A 21,514-nucleotide genomic window follows, 5' to 3' on the forward strand; every position below is an offset into this window, starting at 1 on the left:
GGAAGTCATGAGTGAGACAGGTCCGAGACTCACGGTTTCATTCGGGTCAGATGCTATCAGTGGCTGCGTCTCCTTAAGACTGCCCGACACGACTAATCGGGTCCATGAATCCGGTCGCTCTGTCACTCGAATGAGCCTGTTCAAGTTTTATCTATAATCTGCCTCCCGCTTTGGCAATTTGCCTCCTTTCATGTTGCACTTCAAAGGTTTACTTACTTTGGGGAAATGGTAACACGCCCATTAAAGCTGCGTTTGGTATTCGGCAGGGATTAGGTAAATCGTTAATCGGAAGCGTTGGTTACGTATCTTCTTGTGAATCGATTTATCCAAACTCTGTTTGTAAAGTGACTAATTAGAGGTTATTGCCCGTCCGCGCCGCATGTGGTCTAGAAATGCCTACTTATTTTATGTATATTTTAAATTCTGCTAAAGTTACGAAAAAAATATATAAAGTAAGTAGGTATAGTCCGAATACAAAACACAAAAAAATATTATGGATTATTTCATTTATTTACGTAAGCACACGTAAATGAAGAGCTGTTTTGGGAAAGTTACAAATCTTACGCAATCTTATCTGTAGTCGATAAAGTAGATAAATAGAGATCTTGAATAAGTTGTATAAACAAATCTAGCTTATCACTACCACCACACTTATATATATATTTCACATACGTATATTTCTAAAAAAACAATATAGATACTTATGAATTCTCAAGTTACTTTTACTTACATGAATGAGACAATGGCACACTACTTAAATCATGTCTATAAATGCAAATCAAATAACCGTAAATTTAAAATACATACTTAATGTATTTCTGTTTCAGCATCTTTTTCACAGTCATGTAAATAAACTATCTAGGATTAATTACATTAATAGCTTGCTAATAAAGTTTGTTTTTGTTTCAGGTGAGTAACGCTTACGTAATCTGGATTACATACAATAATTGACACAGCAATTTGGTAATGTTCCACTTTCATTATATTTTGCTTAAGCATTTAAAATTGTGCACTATAAACAGGCCGTTTACTGTTGCACGCACGTACCAACTGCAATCTGTTCGCGAAAATTACTGTTTACTTTACCAAAGTAAACGGCTGAATGATATTTCTTAATGTAAGAGAGCTATTCGTTACACGGATCTCTAGATTAAGTCGGCGAACTGTCATTCACAATTCACTATCGCAGATGAAGATTATCCAGGACGATACTCCTGATTGGTTTCCTCGGTGCAAGTTCAGTTAGAGTCGAGATCGATCGCGGCACAAGGCGAGTGCAGCGGAAACGATAAACGTTGTTATCCGCCTGCCGCAGACGACCAACCCGCGCCTCGAACTATACTCGTTGTTTTGTTTCTTGTACTATGCCTACGTCTAGGCAACGTTTACCACAACTTCGCCCAAGTTTTACAGAACGTTCCTTAGTGCACTGAATGGCTCTACAACTCACCATCTATTAAACTGGTTACATCTGGCGGACGTGTTCATCAAGTGAATTGCTTTAGAAAAGTAACGACTGTACTTATCTAGAATGATTCCTAAGATTTTCTGTGCTTGCTCTCGTTTTGGCCGGCACTAAAGTCATAACTGTCACAAATTATGAAAGTGTGTCTCCGAGAATGAGGGTGCTGGTGCGCCGGCGCAGCATCTATTAAATGGATTTATTTATCGAGTATCGATCACAAGATGGAGCAGCGGCCGTCCGATGCCCGTTACTATGTTTACAGAGCCATTAGCCTCTGGCATTGGATCGATTTCCTGTTGCCCTAGCCCGGAACGATCGTTTTATTTATTTTGAGGTTATAAGCTAAAGAGCATTCTGTAAACATGACTCTGTGTGCGATAAGATTTCTTGACGTTTATTGTTGGCTTTCTTCTCACTTATCTCGGCTTTTCTATCTATTTTCCACACGTTCAAGACCATGTTCACCATATACATGAGGTGAGTTTTACTTTTTAATCTTCGCTTCTTGTTCGAAATGGTGAATGTATTCGCTTATTCTTCATATAAGGCATGTTGCAAGAAGTGCCTGGAAGAGCTGAACGACAACCGGTCGGTCGACTTGCGTCCCAGCTTGCCGCGCCGCTCTCGTACTTACTGATAGAATATAGGAATGTCATATTTGCCAATGTATATTATTTCATCCTACATAAATGCAAGATACCTACTACCTCAATTTATCCTCAATTTACTAAATCGATTATAAATACGGTTTCTACTTGTTTAGAGTCTAGATTTTAGAACATACAGCAGCAGCTATCTTGGTCACAGTTAATGTGTCATTTTTGTTCTGCAAGGAGACCTAAATGAAGATCTTAAGATAGATTCTGAAAATAGAAACACATTTCTCATGACTTATATTATGACAGAGTACGTAGATCTTGTCGGTGTGTTATCTATGTCGTACTTATTGCAAAAGTTGCTGCTTATTACAGCCATGTCCCCGATTCAAAGGTATAAAATTATACGGAGAAGGCTCGTTATAATTTAAAATAACTGCGTTTAATGAACTCTCAACAATCCAATTGAGGCTACAAGATGGTTAAGATGCGCACAGACGGAGCTTATCACTACGCGTACCTATAATATTCTAATGAACACTTGAACGATATGGCTATTATGGAAATATGAGTAGGTATCGGTTTTGTTAGTGAAGTCAATTATTTTTACGCACTACAAATGCGCGTCTTGCTTCAGCGCCTCAAGTATTTCGCTGTTCGCGAGCATGACTTTAATTGGGCTCTGTTACTGTTCTCTCAGCGAAAGTGTGGCCAGTGGTTCCGTGAGTGTGCGAGCATCTGACTCCATTTCTGCTGCATTTGATGATACAATTTGGATTATAGTTGAACAGATACTTGAAAGTCAGCTCAACAGCACTGGACAGTGCAAGTGAAAAAGTCGTTAGAATTCAAAGTGAATTCATTCATATGTATCACATCACAGTTGGCAATAGTTACAAAATGAACATGACCATTCTACTTTGAATTCAGTAACCAACAGTCACGTTTCGTGTTACGGTGCAAGTTCATGATAAAATTGCTAACGTGCGAAAGTGCGTTCGTGTGGAGTGAGAAACAGCACGGGTGTGTAATTTGAATGAGGAGCGGAAGTGTCGTGAGTCGTGGCCGTCCTGGCGAGTACGGTGTGCAGTGTGTAGATCTGTGGCGCGGTGTGTAGACTGTGTAGCCGCCGCAAGTGGGTGATGCGTCCGTGCGACGCGCTTCACTGGCCGCCTTCTCCACAGCTCAGTCGCTTTCATGAAATTCTCCTGTTATCATACAATCCGTACGTGGCTGTTGTGATTTAGAGCTGACACGAACACGACCACTTTTTACACTTGCATCACTTGTACAGTTGTACCGCTATAGCTGCCCGAAGAACTAGTTCCGAAATGTCCACTTTTTTATTTAATTCGGAGAATCATACGGGGTTAATGCTTTGTTTATTTACATGCTAATTCACAATACATCATTATTTTATGAGTAATCCCGCGTCCGTGCCAGGTCTAAGTGGGAAGTATGTATGTATGTAGTATATATGTGCAGTGGGAAATCCTCATTCAAATGCTTACATTACGCTTCGTGTTTTTCGCGTGAGAATGCGCCTTCGTACCACATCGCAAACTCGACGCTACATGTGCGCAACCGGTTAGCTAGATTAAATTTCAAGGTTCTATTGTGAAAGGATACGCAGTAAATTTTTGTCCGTCTATCTAAACGGCATACTTGGCCAAAATCATATTTTGAACACAAAGCACTTTACTGCTTTCTTTTTTTCCGGCTAAACCAGTAGATTAGTCAAACCAGTATCATATTTCACCATGGGCCACACCTTTACCTTGATTGTCATACCAAGCCTTGTTCTTGTACATTGACTGCGTTAGAACTGCGCATTGAGATTGGTTATTGTAAATGACTTGTTTCATCTGGCTCCTATAAAACTCAATCTCAGATCCTGATGCAGGATGATGGGTGTATGCGTCACCTGTGCCGAGCGTGAGCCACGTTCCGTGATTCACTCGTATCAATTCTTGATGTAACCATATTGTGCGATGTAAACATTCGACCTGCTACTGGAAGGGCGAATGGGAATTGGCCGCTCAAACGTAGGGAGCCTTGAACCCACAGGCAATCAATATTGGTTCTATTTTAAATGCTCTTCCAATACTAAAACGTGCCTGACCATGATTGCAGCGTAACATTACAAAGTAAAAATTGTTCACAGAATACAGTACGTACCTAGTACGTAGAAATTAAGGATTTAACGTCAGTATGTTTACTTAATGAACATCCAAGTAATGTTTATGGATAATTTGTTTTTTTGTGACGCGTGCTGTGCCACGTTGTCGGTGCATTCGGTGCCCCTTCAATTAAATACACACATGTCGTGTTGGTTGACGACCTCGAGCGTGTTATTTCTGGGGTGGAAGTGAATCATGTGTTCACCTCAGGTACTCATCAACTCATATTTACGGAACTAACCACGTTCATACACACAGTCAACAGATGTCGGGGACTGTAAGGACATACTGTATTGAGATAAATCACTATTAGCTGGACATTTCGCTAATAGTAGCCAATTCCTGTTCACCTGAATGGGAGTTGGTTAATGAGTGTGATGCCAAACGAGTTGCAGCAGTGGCAGCGCGGTGCAGCCGAGCCTCTTCCGCCTCCATGCGGCAAACACGATCATCACACGAATGGGGAATAACGGTTCTGTTCAACATTTAATTTAATATTCAATCTATCTATACATGTTTGGATATTAGGTTTATGTGTTTTATGGCATTTCTTTTCTCAAGACGAATAATGCATCGGCGGTCAGCATAACGACCCTGCATTCTAGGTTGCCATTAAAAACGAGTTGTTATTTTTATTTACTTGTAAAGTGAGTCCCTTATGGTCTCAGTTACGTGAAGTTGGTTCGCTCGGACGCTTCTCGTGGGAAGTTCTCAGCACTTGTGCGTGTTATTGAAGCTACTCAGAACTCTCAATATAAACAAAGCAATTCTTTATAAATTTTAATACCATTTTTCTACGGTTTAGCTAGTAAGCCTTATGAGATATGCCTAAATTACTTTAAGGATACATTTTATTGGTACTACTTAAAATACCATACGATTTTGCCACTTTAGTCATCTGATGTGGGCGCCGTCTTGAGTCCAAAATAGCTTTGAATGAGAGTTTTCGGCTGAAGCTGACGTCAGAAAGGGGCCATTTGGACAATGTCCGTGTTCCGAATCACATTTTAATCGCACTCATCTCGAAATCTCCCGGCGACTATATAAAACTATTGCGCAGTGGAGCGCTTTCGCGAACAATGAACGGCTTCCCTGGATTCTCAGTAGCAAAACTTTAGTTCACATGTTCCGCTATAGACTTATAAGTAGATGGCATTTGCGCCAGTGTCGTTGTTTAATTAAAGGTTACGTTGAAGCTATTAGTTGTATTTGTTAAAGGAGTGTATCAATAAGGTATTCAGCTGCGGCCTATTGGCGGCGACGAGCACCTGCCTCCCCCGACCGGTCCCGGCGCACTCGCCCGGAAAATTATGCACTTCTCTGCCTACTAGCTCCTTCCTGTGTTTACTACCCGCTGCCCCAACCGAAACTTATAGGTACGTGTATATCAATATCGACTCGTAGCAAGTTTGTGTCATAAGTCCAATCAAACAGCCAGACTGTCCCACTTGTTAATGTTTATTTACAACGGGCCAATAACCTTTAACTTAATCTTACAAAAAGCTGTAATTTTGGGCCGCGATAAATGTAATGCGGCCGCTCTACAAAACATTGCTAATTGAACGTTCAAGGCTGGTTTCGGGTCAATTGATTTGTTCGTCCAATTAGACGACAGCCCACTTTACCCGCGATCACTATCTTTGACTCTATTCATTATATTTATGCTTCCTTACGTTGCACTTCTGGGTACGTTTTGCGTTAGGAGCACAGTAAGATTGTTAGCCTTGTCGATATAAAAGGCGAGCCCAGTGACGATAGAGACCATTATTCTTTGTCGTAAACGTAAGGCGTGTGTTTGGCATGTACGAGTAATGGGTCCATAATTGCGTGGTTCACATTGAGACGTTACAGAACAGTGGCCTCTTGTGCGTCGCCGGCGCCAGCCCGCCGCCCGAGTGTTCACATCGTGCGCTGGCCACACTCCTACATGTATGCCCGCTTAGTATTGTTTTTAAATGCTAACGAAACGTGGGATTTAATGGTTAATTGTATATTATTATAGTAACCACCGTAACTGATTAAGACAAGCTCTTTCAAGTGGAATATAGTTTTTTAAGACGTAATAACTGGATTCTGTTAGAACTCTGGTATAAATACCTTTATCTGATGTTTCAGTTAAATTACGTATTAATTTAAATAATAATTATCAGTTAGAAAAATTTTGCTAGCTAATCTCCGTCAGCTCTTTGTCATATCAGTCTTTTCATGAAGTAAAACTTGACCAAAAACATACTGGAAAGATGAGGTCTATCAAGAATATAAACACATCTACCGATACTATACTGTATTATGGGCAGAGATAGTAAAGTTAAACACATTCCAAAGATGTAAAGAGTAAGTGGATGTTTCTGGAAACGGCGCGCACGGCAGACGCGGCGCAGCTACCGTCGACAATGCGCTTGCGCGCATTTTTCCGCGAGAGAGCGGAAGTGCGCGCACACTACAATGGAGCCAGCCCGTGCAGCACACATAACATGAGACGACGCTATTGTGCATCGCATTCCAAGAACATACATGTACAATATAACATGACTTGTATGCCTAGTTTATAAACTTATAAAAATAATAGGCAATGTATTCAGAGTTTTCAGAGTAAAGTGGATTGGTTTTAAATATTGATACCGGTGCTAGTGAACAATGACGAAACGATTTATAGCTTTGCTTAAGTTGTTCCACTTCCCTCCTGTAGGGTCGGGTCTAAGGTTAGGGGATTGGGCTAATCCAATTCTTATATCCCTTCTGAGGGGGCGCGTGTTGACTTTGTGGAGTATTCGATCCAACAGTTGAATACAAAAATGTATTGCCGATATTGAACTGTACGAAACCTGGATAACATTGCGATTAATATTACAAACACTAGTAGTTTTAGTGTGAATTTAATGCAGGAAACGTGCCCTTTTGTGTAAATAACAATGACCAATAGAGTAACAAAAAACTTTTTTTTACTATGCTAAAGGCTATAATACAATGAGCCCGCTTCTCTTCCCACGTCGACGTGCATCTTTTGATTCCAGCTCGGAACAATGTGGGAACTGTCTCGTGTTGTGGTCGAATTACTCTTCTCTACACAACGACACACAGAGACACTTGCTCTCTATTTGAATATACCTTCTGATGTATTACCATAAACATAACCATACACGTCTATATATAGTTCACGTGGGGAACTTCAAAGTGCAGTCGCCACACGCAAAAGCCGCTGTGCTGTTATAAAAATATTTCATAGAGTAAAAACGGTCGTTTCCCGTGCAGACGGGATGCTTCAGTCCTACTCGTTAGTGCAAGAGCCTGCAGTTAAACGAAGCCAGTTTCATACGCAGCGTCGCCGCATTGTTCACTGCCTGGCTTCCAGTTTGTACTCGGCTAACTTTTGAGCCTGAAATTAAAAAGGTTTTATGCCGAGCCCCGTCCAGCGCAGCGCCGCAGAATACCTCCATCTATAATTAAAGAATTATGTGCCAGCTTTTCGTGTCTATAGTTTAAAGCTGTAGCGATATAAGCGGTCTCATAGCTATGTTCTAGTAAATGAAATATAGTTATGAGTAAAAGTCCTAAATAAGCTTGGCAGGTAATCTACAGCATATACCGACTCAATTTCCCAAAGCTGATCAAAATGCGGAGTCCGGAATGTGGTCAACTTGTTAGCCTCGAACGAGTTTATGTTATGGCACTTATTGTACAGTTGCATAGTAAGCAGCAGTTTAAACAAAATGACCAATACTAATGGCGGCAACAAATGGCGTACGTAGTTCGTCATGTTCCTCATAAACATAAACGTGAACGTATGCACATTTCAAGTAATTCTATCTGTCTGTAGAAACGGTGTATGACATATTTTCAGTGATCTGTAGCGGTGCATATGACTTGCGAATCGCGAGTGCATTAGGAGGGCAGAGGAGTAACTCTAGCTACGATAAACCGATGTTTTGGATCTTGTGGTAGGTGTTAAACGTATCGATTGCTCTTGATAGTTTTTTTATCAAGCTAGAGTGACCTTCCAGAAGCGATATTCGCTTGGCTGCGGCAGGCCTGGGAACAACACAGCCTGCGCCGCAGCTACATTGTGCATGTGAATGAATCGATTGACAAAAGGCGCAGCTCACCGCGGCAATGATCAGTGAATGGATCGGAAGAGATGAGCCGTTCAACATGCGTAGATCGACTGATTGCAGGTCGCAAGTACACACACGCACATACGAAGGCAATGACAAGCTACTTGAAGCTACTGCTGGTTATCATAGTCGTACATGCCTAGACTTTGAATATATGAGGAGATCCTTAACGTAAAAATCTGGCATCCTAGATTTTAATCATATAAAATATGAAAAATATACTACAGAAAAGACAGGCATCAAAGGCACCAGATCCAGCGTGCGGGCTCCAGCAATAGTGACGACTGCGATCCCCTGTGATATTGATACTGGACAGGTCATAGAACATGCAGAAACATGTAAACTCGATATTCTGTGACGCAACAGTTGGACTGCTGCTACATTTTTGCACATGGCGGTGGTTACGGCCGAGCGGTCGCGGCGCTCGCCGGACTTTCGCAAGAAGCCGCACCCATGTAATACATAGCACTTATGTATCTATTATTGCGGTTATTTGCCGGTAATGGGACGAGAAAATTATTGTTTATGCACATATCGGGCGGACAAAGGAGTAAACCTCAGTTCCCAGTTATAAATCGTTCCGGCGACACTCGTATGAGTTCGTATAAGTTTTATTAATGAATCTCAGTTGTCGCTGTCATCAGAGCGTCGTCGCGTAACAACTTTCTACTTGCTAAATGAGAGCTGATTTCCACGGCTATTAGCCACTGGTGAGAGGACCCTTTCCAAAAATAATTGTATGATTGCCAATATTTTTAAAATTAATTACTCTATCTATGTATTACTAGTATATTTAAAGTTTTCCAATTCGAATGCCTAAAATCGAACTCGCACAGTTATTGTCGATTTATGTTCTTACAATTTTAAAATATTGCTTGCAAGACGGCAGCCTAGGCTTACAAATTACAAATGAACGAAATGAACGTGCCAAATAAACCCTACTATAATATAAAGTGCGTCGGCAAACGTGCTGTGAGTAAAGCGCGCGAGGTGTAGAAAGTGCCAAAAGTCGGGGGCAATGAAATTATAACACCGAGTTCGTGTTGGGAACTTTTGATTCTACACCACGCTCGCAGGCGGGCACGTCGCCCGCCGCTGGTAACGTAACTCTTCTCTTTCGTAATCGCCGTAAAAATCTTAATTTTACACCTGCATTCGCTAGTCGGCAGAAACTGGTTTATGGGATTACTGCCGCGGACGCAGATTTGGTCCGCAGAATACATTCAACCCTCAGTCTTCAGCCGCCCACGAACAGAGTCTTCCGTATCATTTGTGTCAGCTCAGAGCAATGATTTATATCATGTAATATTCAGCATCGTGGTACTATAACAAACGCATGTCCTAGTAAATGTGTAACATGCGACCGAACTAATGTGTTTTAGCACTCAACGCTACTTCCTCAAGTTGTTGAAAATACTCGGCCCAGCATGTGCGCCAGCACGTGCGGCGGTAACGAGAGGAAAGCCGAGTGTCGGTGAAACGTCCGCGCACCGCTAAAACTGCAGCTGTGAAAGTATCAACAAGAATTTATCTACGGATTTAACACTTTTACGATGTACTTACTTAATAAGCTAGAAAGCCAACAAATGTTTGGTATGGTTAATTTAAAGTAGGCTGGTTGCTGTTAGTACCTGTACTTTCTTTGTTGTAAAAATACCGTATCCCTAGAACAATTTTAATATCACAAAAGTATGTAAAGTAAGTAATAAATGAACATAGGATCTATTCGTGTTATGGAGAGATGTATTATATGATATCTGTGTTCGAGTTTATCCATTTTACTCGAGAGGAGGTAGAGGTTACCGACCGCTCTGTACTTCTCAAGCAGACAGTCGCGGCGGGGCACTCGGCACTACATCGCTTGTAACTTCTTGGAATATCGCTTAACATTGCGTGTAACATCTTGAAGGTCAAATGAACACATACACATCATAAAAACACATCACATACGAATGTAGGTACATACAAGTTTGGTATTTTGATAATGACTCACGTCGTTAATACTATCTCTACAACTGTTGGATTTATAGTTCAGATATGAATGAAGCAGTTACACCTGTTACAACACACCGCCGCGAAATTAGTTTATAATAACTCAGATTCAAATTTGCATTTCTGGTTTGAATAGTCGGTGTTTTGTAATCCAATTTGTATCCTAATTTCACTCTCAAAAGTTTAGTTTCATAAATCATAAAACTGGCCAAGGTGGTTTATGATTGTGTTTTACGAGAGATCGTAATAATGCTTGGTTTTATTATAAAATACTAATCAGCCAATCATTAAACAGATTGACCAGTTTTATGCATTTCAAGTATATTATAGTTATAACTCGTATGTTATAAATAACCTACTACTAAATTAGAACTCCATTTTCTCGCTGGCCTGCTCGAAATAGACGTTTCCCCTTATTTTCCATTTAGCCACAGAACAAATACCTGCTGCTGACGTATAACAAAATGGATCAATAGTGAACTTTCGATTAGAGATCGGAACAGCAAGGTCGTCTGGCTAAAAAGGGCATCGTATCACAATATAGCATGTCAGTTTTCGTAATCATTACTATCTATTTACGTAGCCGACGTCTGGGCGCAGGGGTGGCGCTGGGAGGGTGCTGTGAGTCATTCGGGGGGGCGCGGGCAGGGGCGGGCGTGATACCGTGCGGGCTACCAACGCTCTCCATCTCGACCTAAACTCGTCACAAAACGAGCAACCACATTAAAACGGCTTGTAGATATCCCTGTATCGATCGAGTTAAGAGAATCTAGTACCACTCTCAACCCCGGCAACCCCGACACGTGACGTCACGCGATCCCTGTAGTGACTCACTTTTACGTCTACAGAATTCGTTCTATACAATATTGTTCGCCCAGCTTTAATCGCTTTTGAATAGGATTTTATCTTCGTGTAATGAGTGAACATTTTAGAGCGGCGCCGTCGTTACCCATTGTAAATTTCAATATTGGTGTTAACTGTTTGTTCAATACGTGCTTCGATAAAGCAGCCATTAACAATAGCGCTGTGTGATGCAAACGTTTCGTGAAATGTCGACGGTAATTTTATTTCAAATGAGAAGTGCAAAATGTAGAGTAGGCGAAAGAAAGTTACTTAAGAAATTATATTTAAGAGGAAACTTTTGTTTTGTTTATTTTAAATAGCTGATTTAATTAATTATTTATTTAATATATACATATATGTATATACATATTAATATAAAATACATAAGATGTTTTTTATTGTGTAATATCGTAGAGAATATTACATAGTATTTCGTGGGGAAAGCTGTTGGTTTAGTAAACAAGCTGGTGTACGAAGTATTCTTTCACAAGTGCTGTTAATTTGCTTCCATTGGTTCGAAGGGAAAGTAAGTGCAGCCAGACAGCCGGCCAGTGTATAATAACTGCGCTAAATTATGTCACGTTACCTGTGTCTCTTGTGCAAGGCAGTAGTCGAGCCGTTACATAAGCCCAGAGGTGAGAGCAGACTTGTGTGGCCTCCCTGAGTCGATACGCGACTGATATTCGGCATTATCCGCCAACCCGCCTACAACCTGAGGGTTTGTTATTGTCACATTTTCCTGCTATCACTGTCGCTATAAGTTTGACAGGAGCTGTTATTTCTTGGCATTGATTGACCTGCTTCCGGATTCTTCTGTTGCGATTAAAACGATAGCTATAGCAGGAAAATTTGGAATTAGACCCTCTGGCCCTGGCTATCGGTGAGGACTGAGGACGTACACAACGCCGGAATTTAGTCTAATGTGGCTTCACATTACCAGCTTATGTCAGTTGCTCGACACGTTCAATGCGATTATACTTCTTGACACTAATTATAGCAAACACGCAAATTGGTCCATATTAGTTCATACATACAAGCAATAACACTAAATGTTTTGGTACAATATTGTAAGCATTGTCATTTGTTAGATTAGTTAGATCGTGTTGCAATACAGATTGTTTTGAATTCTGCTTTCGGTACTAGATGTATTGTTCAGATCTTCCCGAGTGTTATTTGTTACGATTAAGTACCTAATTCCAATTTCTAATGTAAATTTAGGTACCTACATTTAATAATAACCAGATACCTAATAACTGAGAAATGTTCATGCAGATGATTAATATAATTAGAATTACTAACTCAAACAGGAGAAAGCTAAGCAAGGTGAATCATACTTATTATTGGTTGTTAAACATTTAACCCGCGGAAACAACGACTATATTAGTATGTCATGTCAATGATATCAAAGTTGATTCATCAAAGGAAAACTCCGTTCTGTATCCTTCAAAAGTCCTCAAAGTTAATTTAGCTCGCCAGACGAAGTGTGCACTAGAATTTAGATGGTGAACCAGAAGTTTGTTATAAAAATTAGTAGTATGCGCAAAATAGTTTGTTGATTCCGGTAGCGTAATCTTATCAAGGTTGGTTGCATTGTTTTGATGATTGTCTAATGATGAGTCATGGGCGGTAATCAGCGGCCGTTCCTCCGTGGAGTGATTCACTGAGGATCGAAACAGTGTACGGGGTACGTAAATGCATATGAGTCGCGCCGGTTTTCCGGTACGCTTCGATTATTCGATTGAGGGTTATTCGCGTCAATGCGTTTGGTAAAGTGAGCAATTCAATCAAATTTAGAATTTTCGGATGCGATGTTAAAGTTGTCGTTGAGTTGTCATTTGTTTCACATAGCAATGGCAATGTTGTAGCAAAACTCAGATAATTATTAATATAACTCAGATAATAATCAATATCTCATTCATCGATTATTTTCTTACGCGATTGGAATCGTGGGAGTGCACTTGTACTTATGCCAATATCACATTGATACTGTATTGTTTATCTGACCGTTTTTGTTTTTATATCAATACCTGTTACTTATCTTTTGATTAGTTATCTAATACTATCAAATCTCGGTTTTGTAATTCGTATAGGTCGTACCTTGCGTATCGAAAGCGTTTGGCATTGGCATTCAAGCAAGACGCTGTGATACTTAGCAGACAGTTTCAAGGTCTTACTACGTTCTTGTAATCTAATATAATCTAGCTAGAGCGAGGCACTTTGTAAGCTTGGCGATTTTTACTAAACCAGGAAATGCCAGTCAAAATTCGACTTGAATAAGTTGCTTCTTCTTGTAGAAATATGTAACACACACAAACCGTATTAAATAATAACGAGTTCATAATTTACGATGATCCGACACTGAATATATCTACCTATCGCTTTTATATCTAGTACCCAGTCAGCTGGCATCCGGTAATACGGTGAGATGTGAAGGTGATTTTATGCCATCTTGTGTATTGGATATTATTTGACTGTTTGATTAGCGCATGGTTTGGCGTGCGGCGTGTGGCAACCACCGGCTATTGACATGCCACACTTGGCCGTCTTCATAGTAAACTGTTCGGGTTCAATGACATTGTGGTGCCAAGCGACGCGTGTGCCAAATTATGACTCGCCAAAATCGTATTCTATTCTAACTGACATGTGAAATGCGCGTGACACTCATCTGTTAATACAACGATTAATACGATCCATTATGCCGTCTCTCTGGTGCTTATTGGCGTCGTTAGTGATCCAATTGTATGGCTCTACACCTAAACTCTACTCAGAGATTGAGCATATTTTATGGATGTTTGTTGAATTTGAAATATAATGTGCCAGGCACGCGGCGGGTACACATTAGCAATATTTATACAGATAATTGGTGTTGGTGGGCAGTACGTACACATGTCTATGGCGGGCACAATGGCGCGGTGAATACTGATGGGCCGAGCGGCTCGCACGCATTCCTGCCCCGCCCACCGCCGCCAACCGACATCTACCAACGGACGTGACAACACACACTTAAACTAGTAACTCACATTTTAAACTTAAACGATCATTTTCACTAACTGGGTCAAGCGCTTGACGGTCAACATACATGTAAAATGTAGTACTCTGAGATCAGTGTGTATTTGGTTTATTTTTGATGTCATCCAGCGATGATATAGATCCGACTATCATCGGCATCGCTGAAATAGAACCGCCACTCGCTATCCCAGTTCCTTCCCCGCTGTTAAACTGGTACTTTTAATGAGTCTAGAAATAGAACCGTCTTGGGTTTTAATAAGCTGTGCTAAGTGCAGGGGCGGACGCGGGTGCGGGTGCGGGGCGCGGGGGGAGCTCGGTGCTAAGCCAGGTTTTTTCTCAGTTGGTTCCTGTTCTCCCACGTACCCACTCAGTGCTTGCGAATTGAGTTCATAGCCTCTTGCTTTAGCGTTGCCTCACACTCAGCGATAAACTGGTTTTTGATAAGATGCAAAAATATTGATAAATCGACCACGTTAAAATTTGTGAAGATCAAAGTTTATGGTGGTAATTACCACTCATATCAGTCATCATGCATTGCTGTCACTATTCTAATGGATCAATTCGTAAAAGTGTCGATGATTGATTGATTTATCCATTGCTCAATTAATAAGGTGTATTTTATTACCACCATATCACTTGTCATAAACATGATGGCTTACACAAAAAACACGCGTATCTGTTTCTGTACCACTCGATGTTTTACGTATGAATGTGGGCGTTGATGAAGAAAGAGACACGGTCAATTGTACTCGCATTGTATGTCGTATTGAATGACAGCTCCCAAGACTAACGGCTCATGGTACGGTCACTGGTGGTAAAGCTCCAATGACATATCTCTTGCACGCAATGAGGACGATTACGGTATATTTATGATGAAGCGATTAATTTATAATAATATCGATTGTTATCTGCTCATTCGCTAATTTATTTGCAGAACGGTTAATACTGAGAGAAGTAGAAGTACTTACTACTCACATACAGTTAAAATGTTTGAAATCGTAAGAATTAGTGGAGTTATTCCGGATATGAGATTACGAACGATAGCGTAGTTCAGGGGGTAGTGCACTTGCTTCCGGATCTCGAGGCCGCAAGTTCTATTCCCGTCAGTTTGAATTTGCTTGTAGTTTACCTATACAGTATATACATAGCTTATATGGATAAAGTATAGTATAACAACAAATAAGTACGTATAAACTAAAATACGTGATTGCTTATACTAGAAACAGGAACAATATTTCCACGTGCGTCATTTCTAAAAATATTCTCATTCAATGCTCACTACATTGTTTGGAGTCAGTCGGATCTAGTGGCAACTACAAATAAACATCGTACTATGAAATTTGTAATGTTTCCAGCATATCTTTTTAATTGTTTACAAAGTTTCGGCCCAAAGTTCTAAATGAAAATTCTATTTGGTTTTACCACTAAACAAATTTTACATTCTTAATTAATTTAATAATGAGTCAATGATTCTAGTTTATTGATTTATATTAGGTAGGTCATAATATTTAAACGATGGAGAACCTTACATCTAAATCGTTTAGTAGAAAAACCGTAAGTCGATAAAATATATACCTTCCCTCTTATTGGAACATAAACTTGGTACAAATATGGCTGGATTCGGTGATTGCATCCTTTGAAATTAATAACTTGTTATTCACATTTTAATGTAATTTCATTCAGATAATCAGCGTCAAACCACGGTGCTTCGGTGCTTGGTGTGTCTATCACTAAAGCGTAGACATTGTTGAGTGAAACTATTACTCGGTCATTAAATTCGATTACGCAATTCTTTCTATCATCTGTTTATTATTCAGTCGATTCTTTTATTTGAATTGTTTATTTATAGAAAGCGATTGTTGCAGTGGGCGCAGTGGTAGGGCTAGGAATGTATTGTACAGGTATTTGTTCATTCTGTACAATTCCACATTCAATTCAGCGTCGAGAGTGGTTGCGACGAGTCGCTATTTCTTTTGTACCTTGATTGATTGATTAGTTGAGTTCCGTGTCAGTGACCATAGCGGTGGTGGTTGAAGGAATATGAAGTCCTGGTCTTTGTCAGGTTCAGGGGTTGTGCTGGCCACTCAGTGGTGGGTGCACCCCAGCAGACCGGCCTCGATTGTTGCTGAGGAACCTCCTCCATTACCTGGCAGTGTAAGCGCAATCCAATCTAAGATAATAAGAACATTTAGTGTTAGAAGAATCTAAGTTATCCATGGCTTTGCAGACAAGTGATTTTAGTTTCAATTGGTAGAGTCTCTACAGCGTTATAGTGTGTGTAAATTTCGCTGGTCCATCCGGTCTGGTCACGTACGCAGTAGGTGTCGTTGCTCCCATCTGTTCTCGTCGCGAGTCAAGGGCGGTGCCTCATCACAGCCGCAGGGATGCATTTATTACTTCGCACGGATTACTGATGCTTATTTATATATTAGCTTCACCTGTGTTTTCATACCAGCTCTTATGTTTAATTGTTTTCTAATAATGACAGTATTTTTTATCACGTTTTAACGGTATATTGTTGGTATATTTGTTTCCAACTTGGGTTCCATGTAGAGCTAGTGACTATAATCGGCGTGTAGATTGAGGTAGGACGCAGGACATGGCCGCGTCGCCCGGTGGGCTCGCGTGCACCTCCGCATGCGATCAGCGTCCACCGCCCCCGGCTACTGTTACCTGGGAATGGGAAAAGGCCATGTATCTTTATTTGGCTCATTATCTAAACCGGGGCTCTTACCCTAGCTTTATATTCCTATCACAGATCTAATTCCTAATAGGCCAAGGGGAGCCCGACTCGAATTACCATTAGAGCGTCGTTAATTAATCACGTCCACATGGAACATGTAAATAAATGTGTAGTAATCGTGATTACGTGTCGGTTTCCCGTTGAAATGACATATGACCTCCTATCGCCACCGGCTTCCTCTTGGCCGATGACAATGCAACGCATTGTGTGACCTAATTCATTAGTTATATGAATAACTTGTGTATATTATTCTGGAACTGACGAGATTGTTTCCCTTGTTGCAGGATCAATATGATAACTTAGCCGCCCACACACAGAAAGGGATCGAATTCTTAGACAAGTACGGCAACTTCGTGAAGGAACGCTGCGCGATAGAACTAGAATATGCAACAAAACTCAGGTGAGCATTAATCCTGTTTATTTTATGTTTGAAATAAAATTTCAGTAGGAGATTAAAAAAAGATAAATTATACTCACCGGATGTTTATAGCCTGTTAAACTTGGATTTTTATCAGCAAAGTCAGGTCTTACAGTAATTAAATATGGATGGTACTTTTCTAACAACTCAGCGTAGCAAGTGGCTGTTTAAGTGTTTAATTGAAATCTTCAATAGTTAACAGTCACTTAATCGTTGCGCTTTTGAAACCGGTGACACCAGTTTTTTAATGTCGTCGGCACTTTCACTGTGCATTCGACCTGATGCTCCGCCGAATAACTTGCCGATGATGATATTAAGTAATTATTATAATATCAAATAACTCGGATCCGGGTGAGAGTCTAGAGCTCTTTCAAACCGGTTCTTTTATATAAATATTCGGTAAAAGAACGCATTCACCTGTCTCATCACCATCATCATCATGGTCCTATTGAGTAATCCTGTATCTTTTGTTTTCAGGAGGCTCGTGAAAAATTACCAACCGAAACGGAAAGAAGAGGATGAATACCAGTAAGTTCCGCTTTTACGATTCTTTGATCCATCGACAACGGGAAACAATTAATTATTCTCCACACTGAGTTACACAGTTACAATAAATGTGTATAACTTGATAATATGTATTGCATTAGGCCTTGTAGTGAGTATCTGTAGTCACGACTGGCGCAGCTCCCCTGGGCGCGATCGCGAGGCTCTTGGCTCCCGGCCAGGGTCGCTCCGTCCAACATACTAATGTGCTTAGTTCAGACAAATGACTACACCGAAGGCCTTGCCCCTCATTTGCAACTTGGGACGTCGGTCAGATGATACTCTATGTTATATTATATCTTATCTTCGATCATTATCTTGCCATGTCATATTATCAATAGTTGTTAATGATTCGAGAGGAATGCTCATTCAAAATTTAAATAAAAACTATCATTATTAATTGTTCACTACATTAGCACGTAGTGGTATAAAGTATATTTGAAATTATAATAATTTATCATTTGTCATGGTCGTGCAAAACACATTATTCATTTCTAACTAACTACCACAGCTATGTACATTGTTTTAAAATTAGTTAATTAACATAAATTCTCTTAACATCTACTTTTATTCTGATTTTTTTTTTTTTTTTTTTAATAAATGATTATCACTCCACAGACTTTATGTCCGTGCCTTTTGAAGAGTGGTAATTTTTATGAGATAGTTTTTAATTCTTTTATCTACTTTCTACTCGGTAAGGAAGTTTAGTTTATATATATTATCTTTTATATATATTTATTTTGTCTTTAGTTTATATATTCTTTCTTTTATATATATATTGTTCTTTTTCTCTTTTTTTTTTTCACTGCTGGGGGAAAATCCACATGGACACCTGGGAAGAGGACCCAGGTAGTGTCGGGCGTTAACCGACTAAAAACCCCCAGCCGTGTATCTCATTATACAAGAAATGTCTTTTTTTTTTTTCTTTTTTTTTTTTTTTTTTCCTTTTTTTTTATTAATGGTTTTCAGAGTCACACTTACATTAGTAATGGCAACAAACTTAAGAAGGACAGGGCCAATGCCAGCTTTCTTCGGAGAACTTAGTAGACACCTGGCAATGGCTCGGCCCCTCAGTCGTTATAGGTCATGTTTTGCCTGATGTTAGTGTGTGACTCTGTTCTTAAAGATAACTTATTTTAATTGTTAGTTTTTATAATAATTATATAATAATCAATTTGGCCTATATTTTGCGCTCTTAACGAAAATTATATTTTATGTTTTATTCCGCCCCGTTATGCCTTCTTAACATTTCCCCAGAAAGTGCAATGACCTCTTCGTCTCGATTCTTAACTGCCATTTTTAGATTGTACTCGAGGATGCGTTTCTTTGGCGCTGTTATTGCCGTTTTAGCGAGGTTGCCGATAGCGTCCTCGGTGTCATCCGCATAGTAGGTGCAGGTGGTGGTGTGCCTCGACAGCGCCACTACTGCGTGAGGTACGCTATCATGCAGCTTTATTTTATCTTTGGTTCTAATGATAATAACGGATTCGTACGTCAATCCCTGTGCTTCGTGTATGGTTAGGACGCGTGAGCCCATTCCTTCACCATACCCTTGGCTGGTCAAGGTCTCTTTTTCTTCCTGTGTATGCACCAGGAACAGAGTGTTGGTTTGGGATTTGGGAATTACTGCGTCTGTTAACCTTTTCAGCTGCAGAGATTGGATGCGCGCTGTGGCTGCGTATATGCCTGAGTATACTTCCTTTAGGGCGTATGCAACATCCATGGGGTTTCTGTATGAGCACAACAGCTCCTGGGTGATGTTTGCTACCAGTGTTGGGCGATTGTACCTAAGCTCGAATAGGTTCTCTCTGTCGATATATGGTAGCTGATTGATGTCTCCGATCAGAGCAATATCACAGGCACGAGACAGGTGGGCGGCCATTACGATTGCCCCGAAATGGTTCATCAGGGCTTCGTCAATTATCAGGCGTTGGCATCCGACATGTTCTCTAAAGCCGTTTACCAGGACTGATGCCATCGTACGCACCCTAGTTCTGACCATGTCACCAATACGATGCGCTAGCCTGTTTCTTATGTCGATGGCCGCCTCAGTTGTTGTTGTGATAATGGTGTCTTTGCTCACATCGAAGTTATTTATCACCCAGGTTGTCTTCCCACATCCAGGTACCCCGTTCACCCAAGTGATAGTGGGCATCGTCCAGTGATTCCAGTTGGCGTTGATGGTTTCCACTTTTGCTAGGATTTTATCCTCTAGCATAATCCTGGTGCACTGGGCGACGACCACTATTTGGTTGTTGTGTGGGACAGTAAATTTTGAGGAGTTGCATTCCCAGGGTACAAATCCGCTTTCCTCGCTGTAAGCCGCCATATACGCTCCAGTCATTTTGCCTCTGAGGACTTGGCAACTACTGTTATCGTATATGCAGGCTTCGGCCTCCTCGAGTAGAATTTTTAGCCGGCCTTCGTTTTCTTGCCTGTAGGTCTGCATGATGGTTTTGCAGGACAAGAGGTTTACCTGCTTTGTGGCGGTTGTTATTGCCACAAATTCTATGACGGCATTCTCCAAATGCTCTTTAGGGGAGGTTGCTGTTTTTAGCTTCGGTGGGACCACCTGACCCATGTCGGCTCTTGTTATGGTTCTTTGGGCCGTTCTTTTTCGGATGGGGCCTTTGGGGATTTGGCGCCACTCAGGTGTCCTCTGTGGTTTCCCCATAAGGCTTTGGGCAGCTGATTTGAATGCCTGAAGGAACCCTTGTGCGCGCCCCTGCGAGATTCTGCTCTGCATCCTCATATTTATTTCCTGCTGTTCAGCAGCAGCGACGGACTCGGAAGCCATCCTCTCCTGTAGGCGTTCTGATCCGGTGACCGCTTCAGTTTGTTGGTGGTTGTTGTTCCTCACGGGTATGTGTCCACTGAGAAAGCTTAGGTCTTCACCTCTGTCCTCATACACAACTATTTCGTGTTGTTTTGAGGCTTTTAGGCAGCCCAGCTGGTCAACAATTTCACCTTTCTTATGCTCGATCACCATTGCGTCTACGCTTATTATCTTGGGGACGTTACTATCTTGTGCTCTCTCTCCAAGCATAGTGAGCCATGAGCATGCCTGGACAAACGGGGTGTCATCGGCCCATTCCAATAGTGCGATGGTCTTGTTACGGCATCGTACTAGTCTGCAGGACTGATCTCCCACTAGTGTTACCGGCAGTGCGTCATAGGCTTTACGTTTCATGGTAGCTTTGGATGTGCTTCCATTTAGGAGAGAGGCTAGGCCGGGTGATATGGCTACACGCTTTCGCGCCCCCGAGACGCAGAAGCTGATGCCGAGTCTTTCGCTGCTACTGTCCATGAACAGAGCCACACTTCGGCGTCTTAGTCCGGCTTCTCCCTTTTCGCCACAAGACAACAGCTGGTTTGTCGCTGTTGCTTTTGGAGTCACTTGTTGTGGTGCTGAGATGGTCGGGTTTGATGATTGGACTACTGATGTTGATATTGTTGATGTTGATTGGGCTTCAGGGCGAGAAATTGTGCTGTTTCTCCTTGCTGCTACTCGGAAGATTCGATCTGCGTATGATAGGAAATGAGGTCTGTGATTGGTGTCTGCCAGAATATCTTTTAATTCCGACTCCACCAAGTTCCTGTCTATCAGTGTCTC

At 41.0% G+C, this 21,514-nt stretch overlaps 1 protein-coding gene across 2 annotated transcripts in view; it reads left to right on the forward strand.

Annotated features, from left to right (window-relative positions):
* LOC105381886 (formin-binding protein 1-like) overlaps positions 1-21,514 on the forward strand; it is a 53,829-nt gene that overhangs the window by 16,545 nt on the left and 15,770 nt on the right. For both annotated transcript variants that reach the window (XM_048626112.1, XM_048626113.1), the window contains exons 2-3: positions 17,225-17,340; positions 17,836-17,886. In XM_048626112.1, coding sequence (XP_048482069.1) covers positions 17,225-17,340; positions 17,836-17,886 — 167 coding nt within the window. The remainder of the gene's footprint in view (positions 1-17,224; positions 17,341-17,835; positions 17,887-21,514) is intronic.

The sequence above is a fragment of the Plutella xylostella genome, chromosome 15, assembly GCF_932276165.1.
Source record: "Plutella xylostella chromosome 15, ilPluXylo3.1, whole genome shotgun sequence".
Taxonomy (NCBI): Eukaryota; Metazoa; Arthropoda; class Insecta; order Lepidoptera; family Plutellidae; genus Plutella; species Plutella xylostella.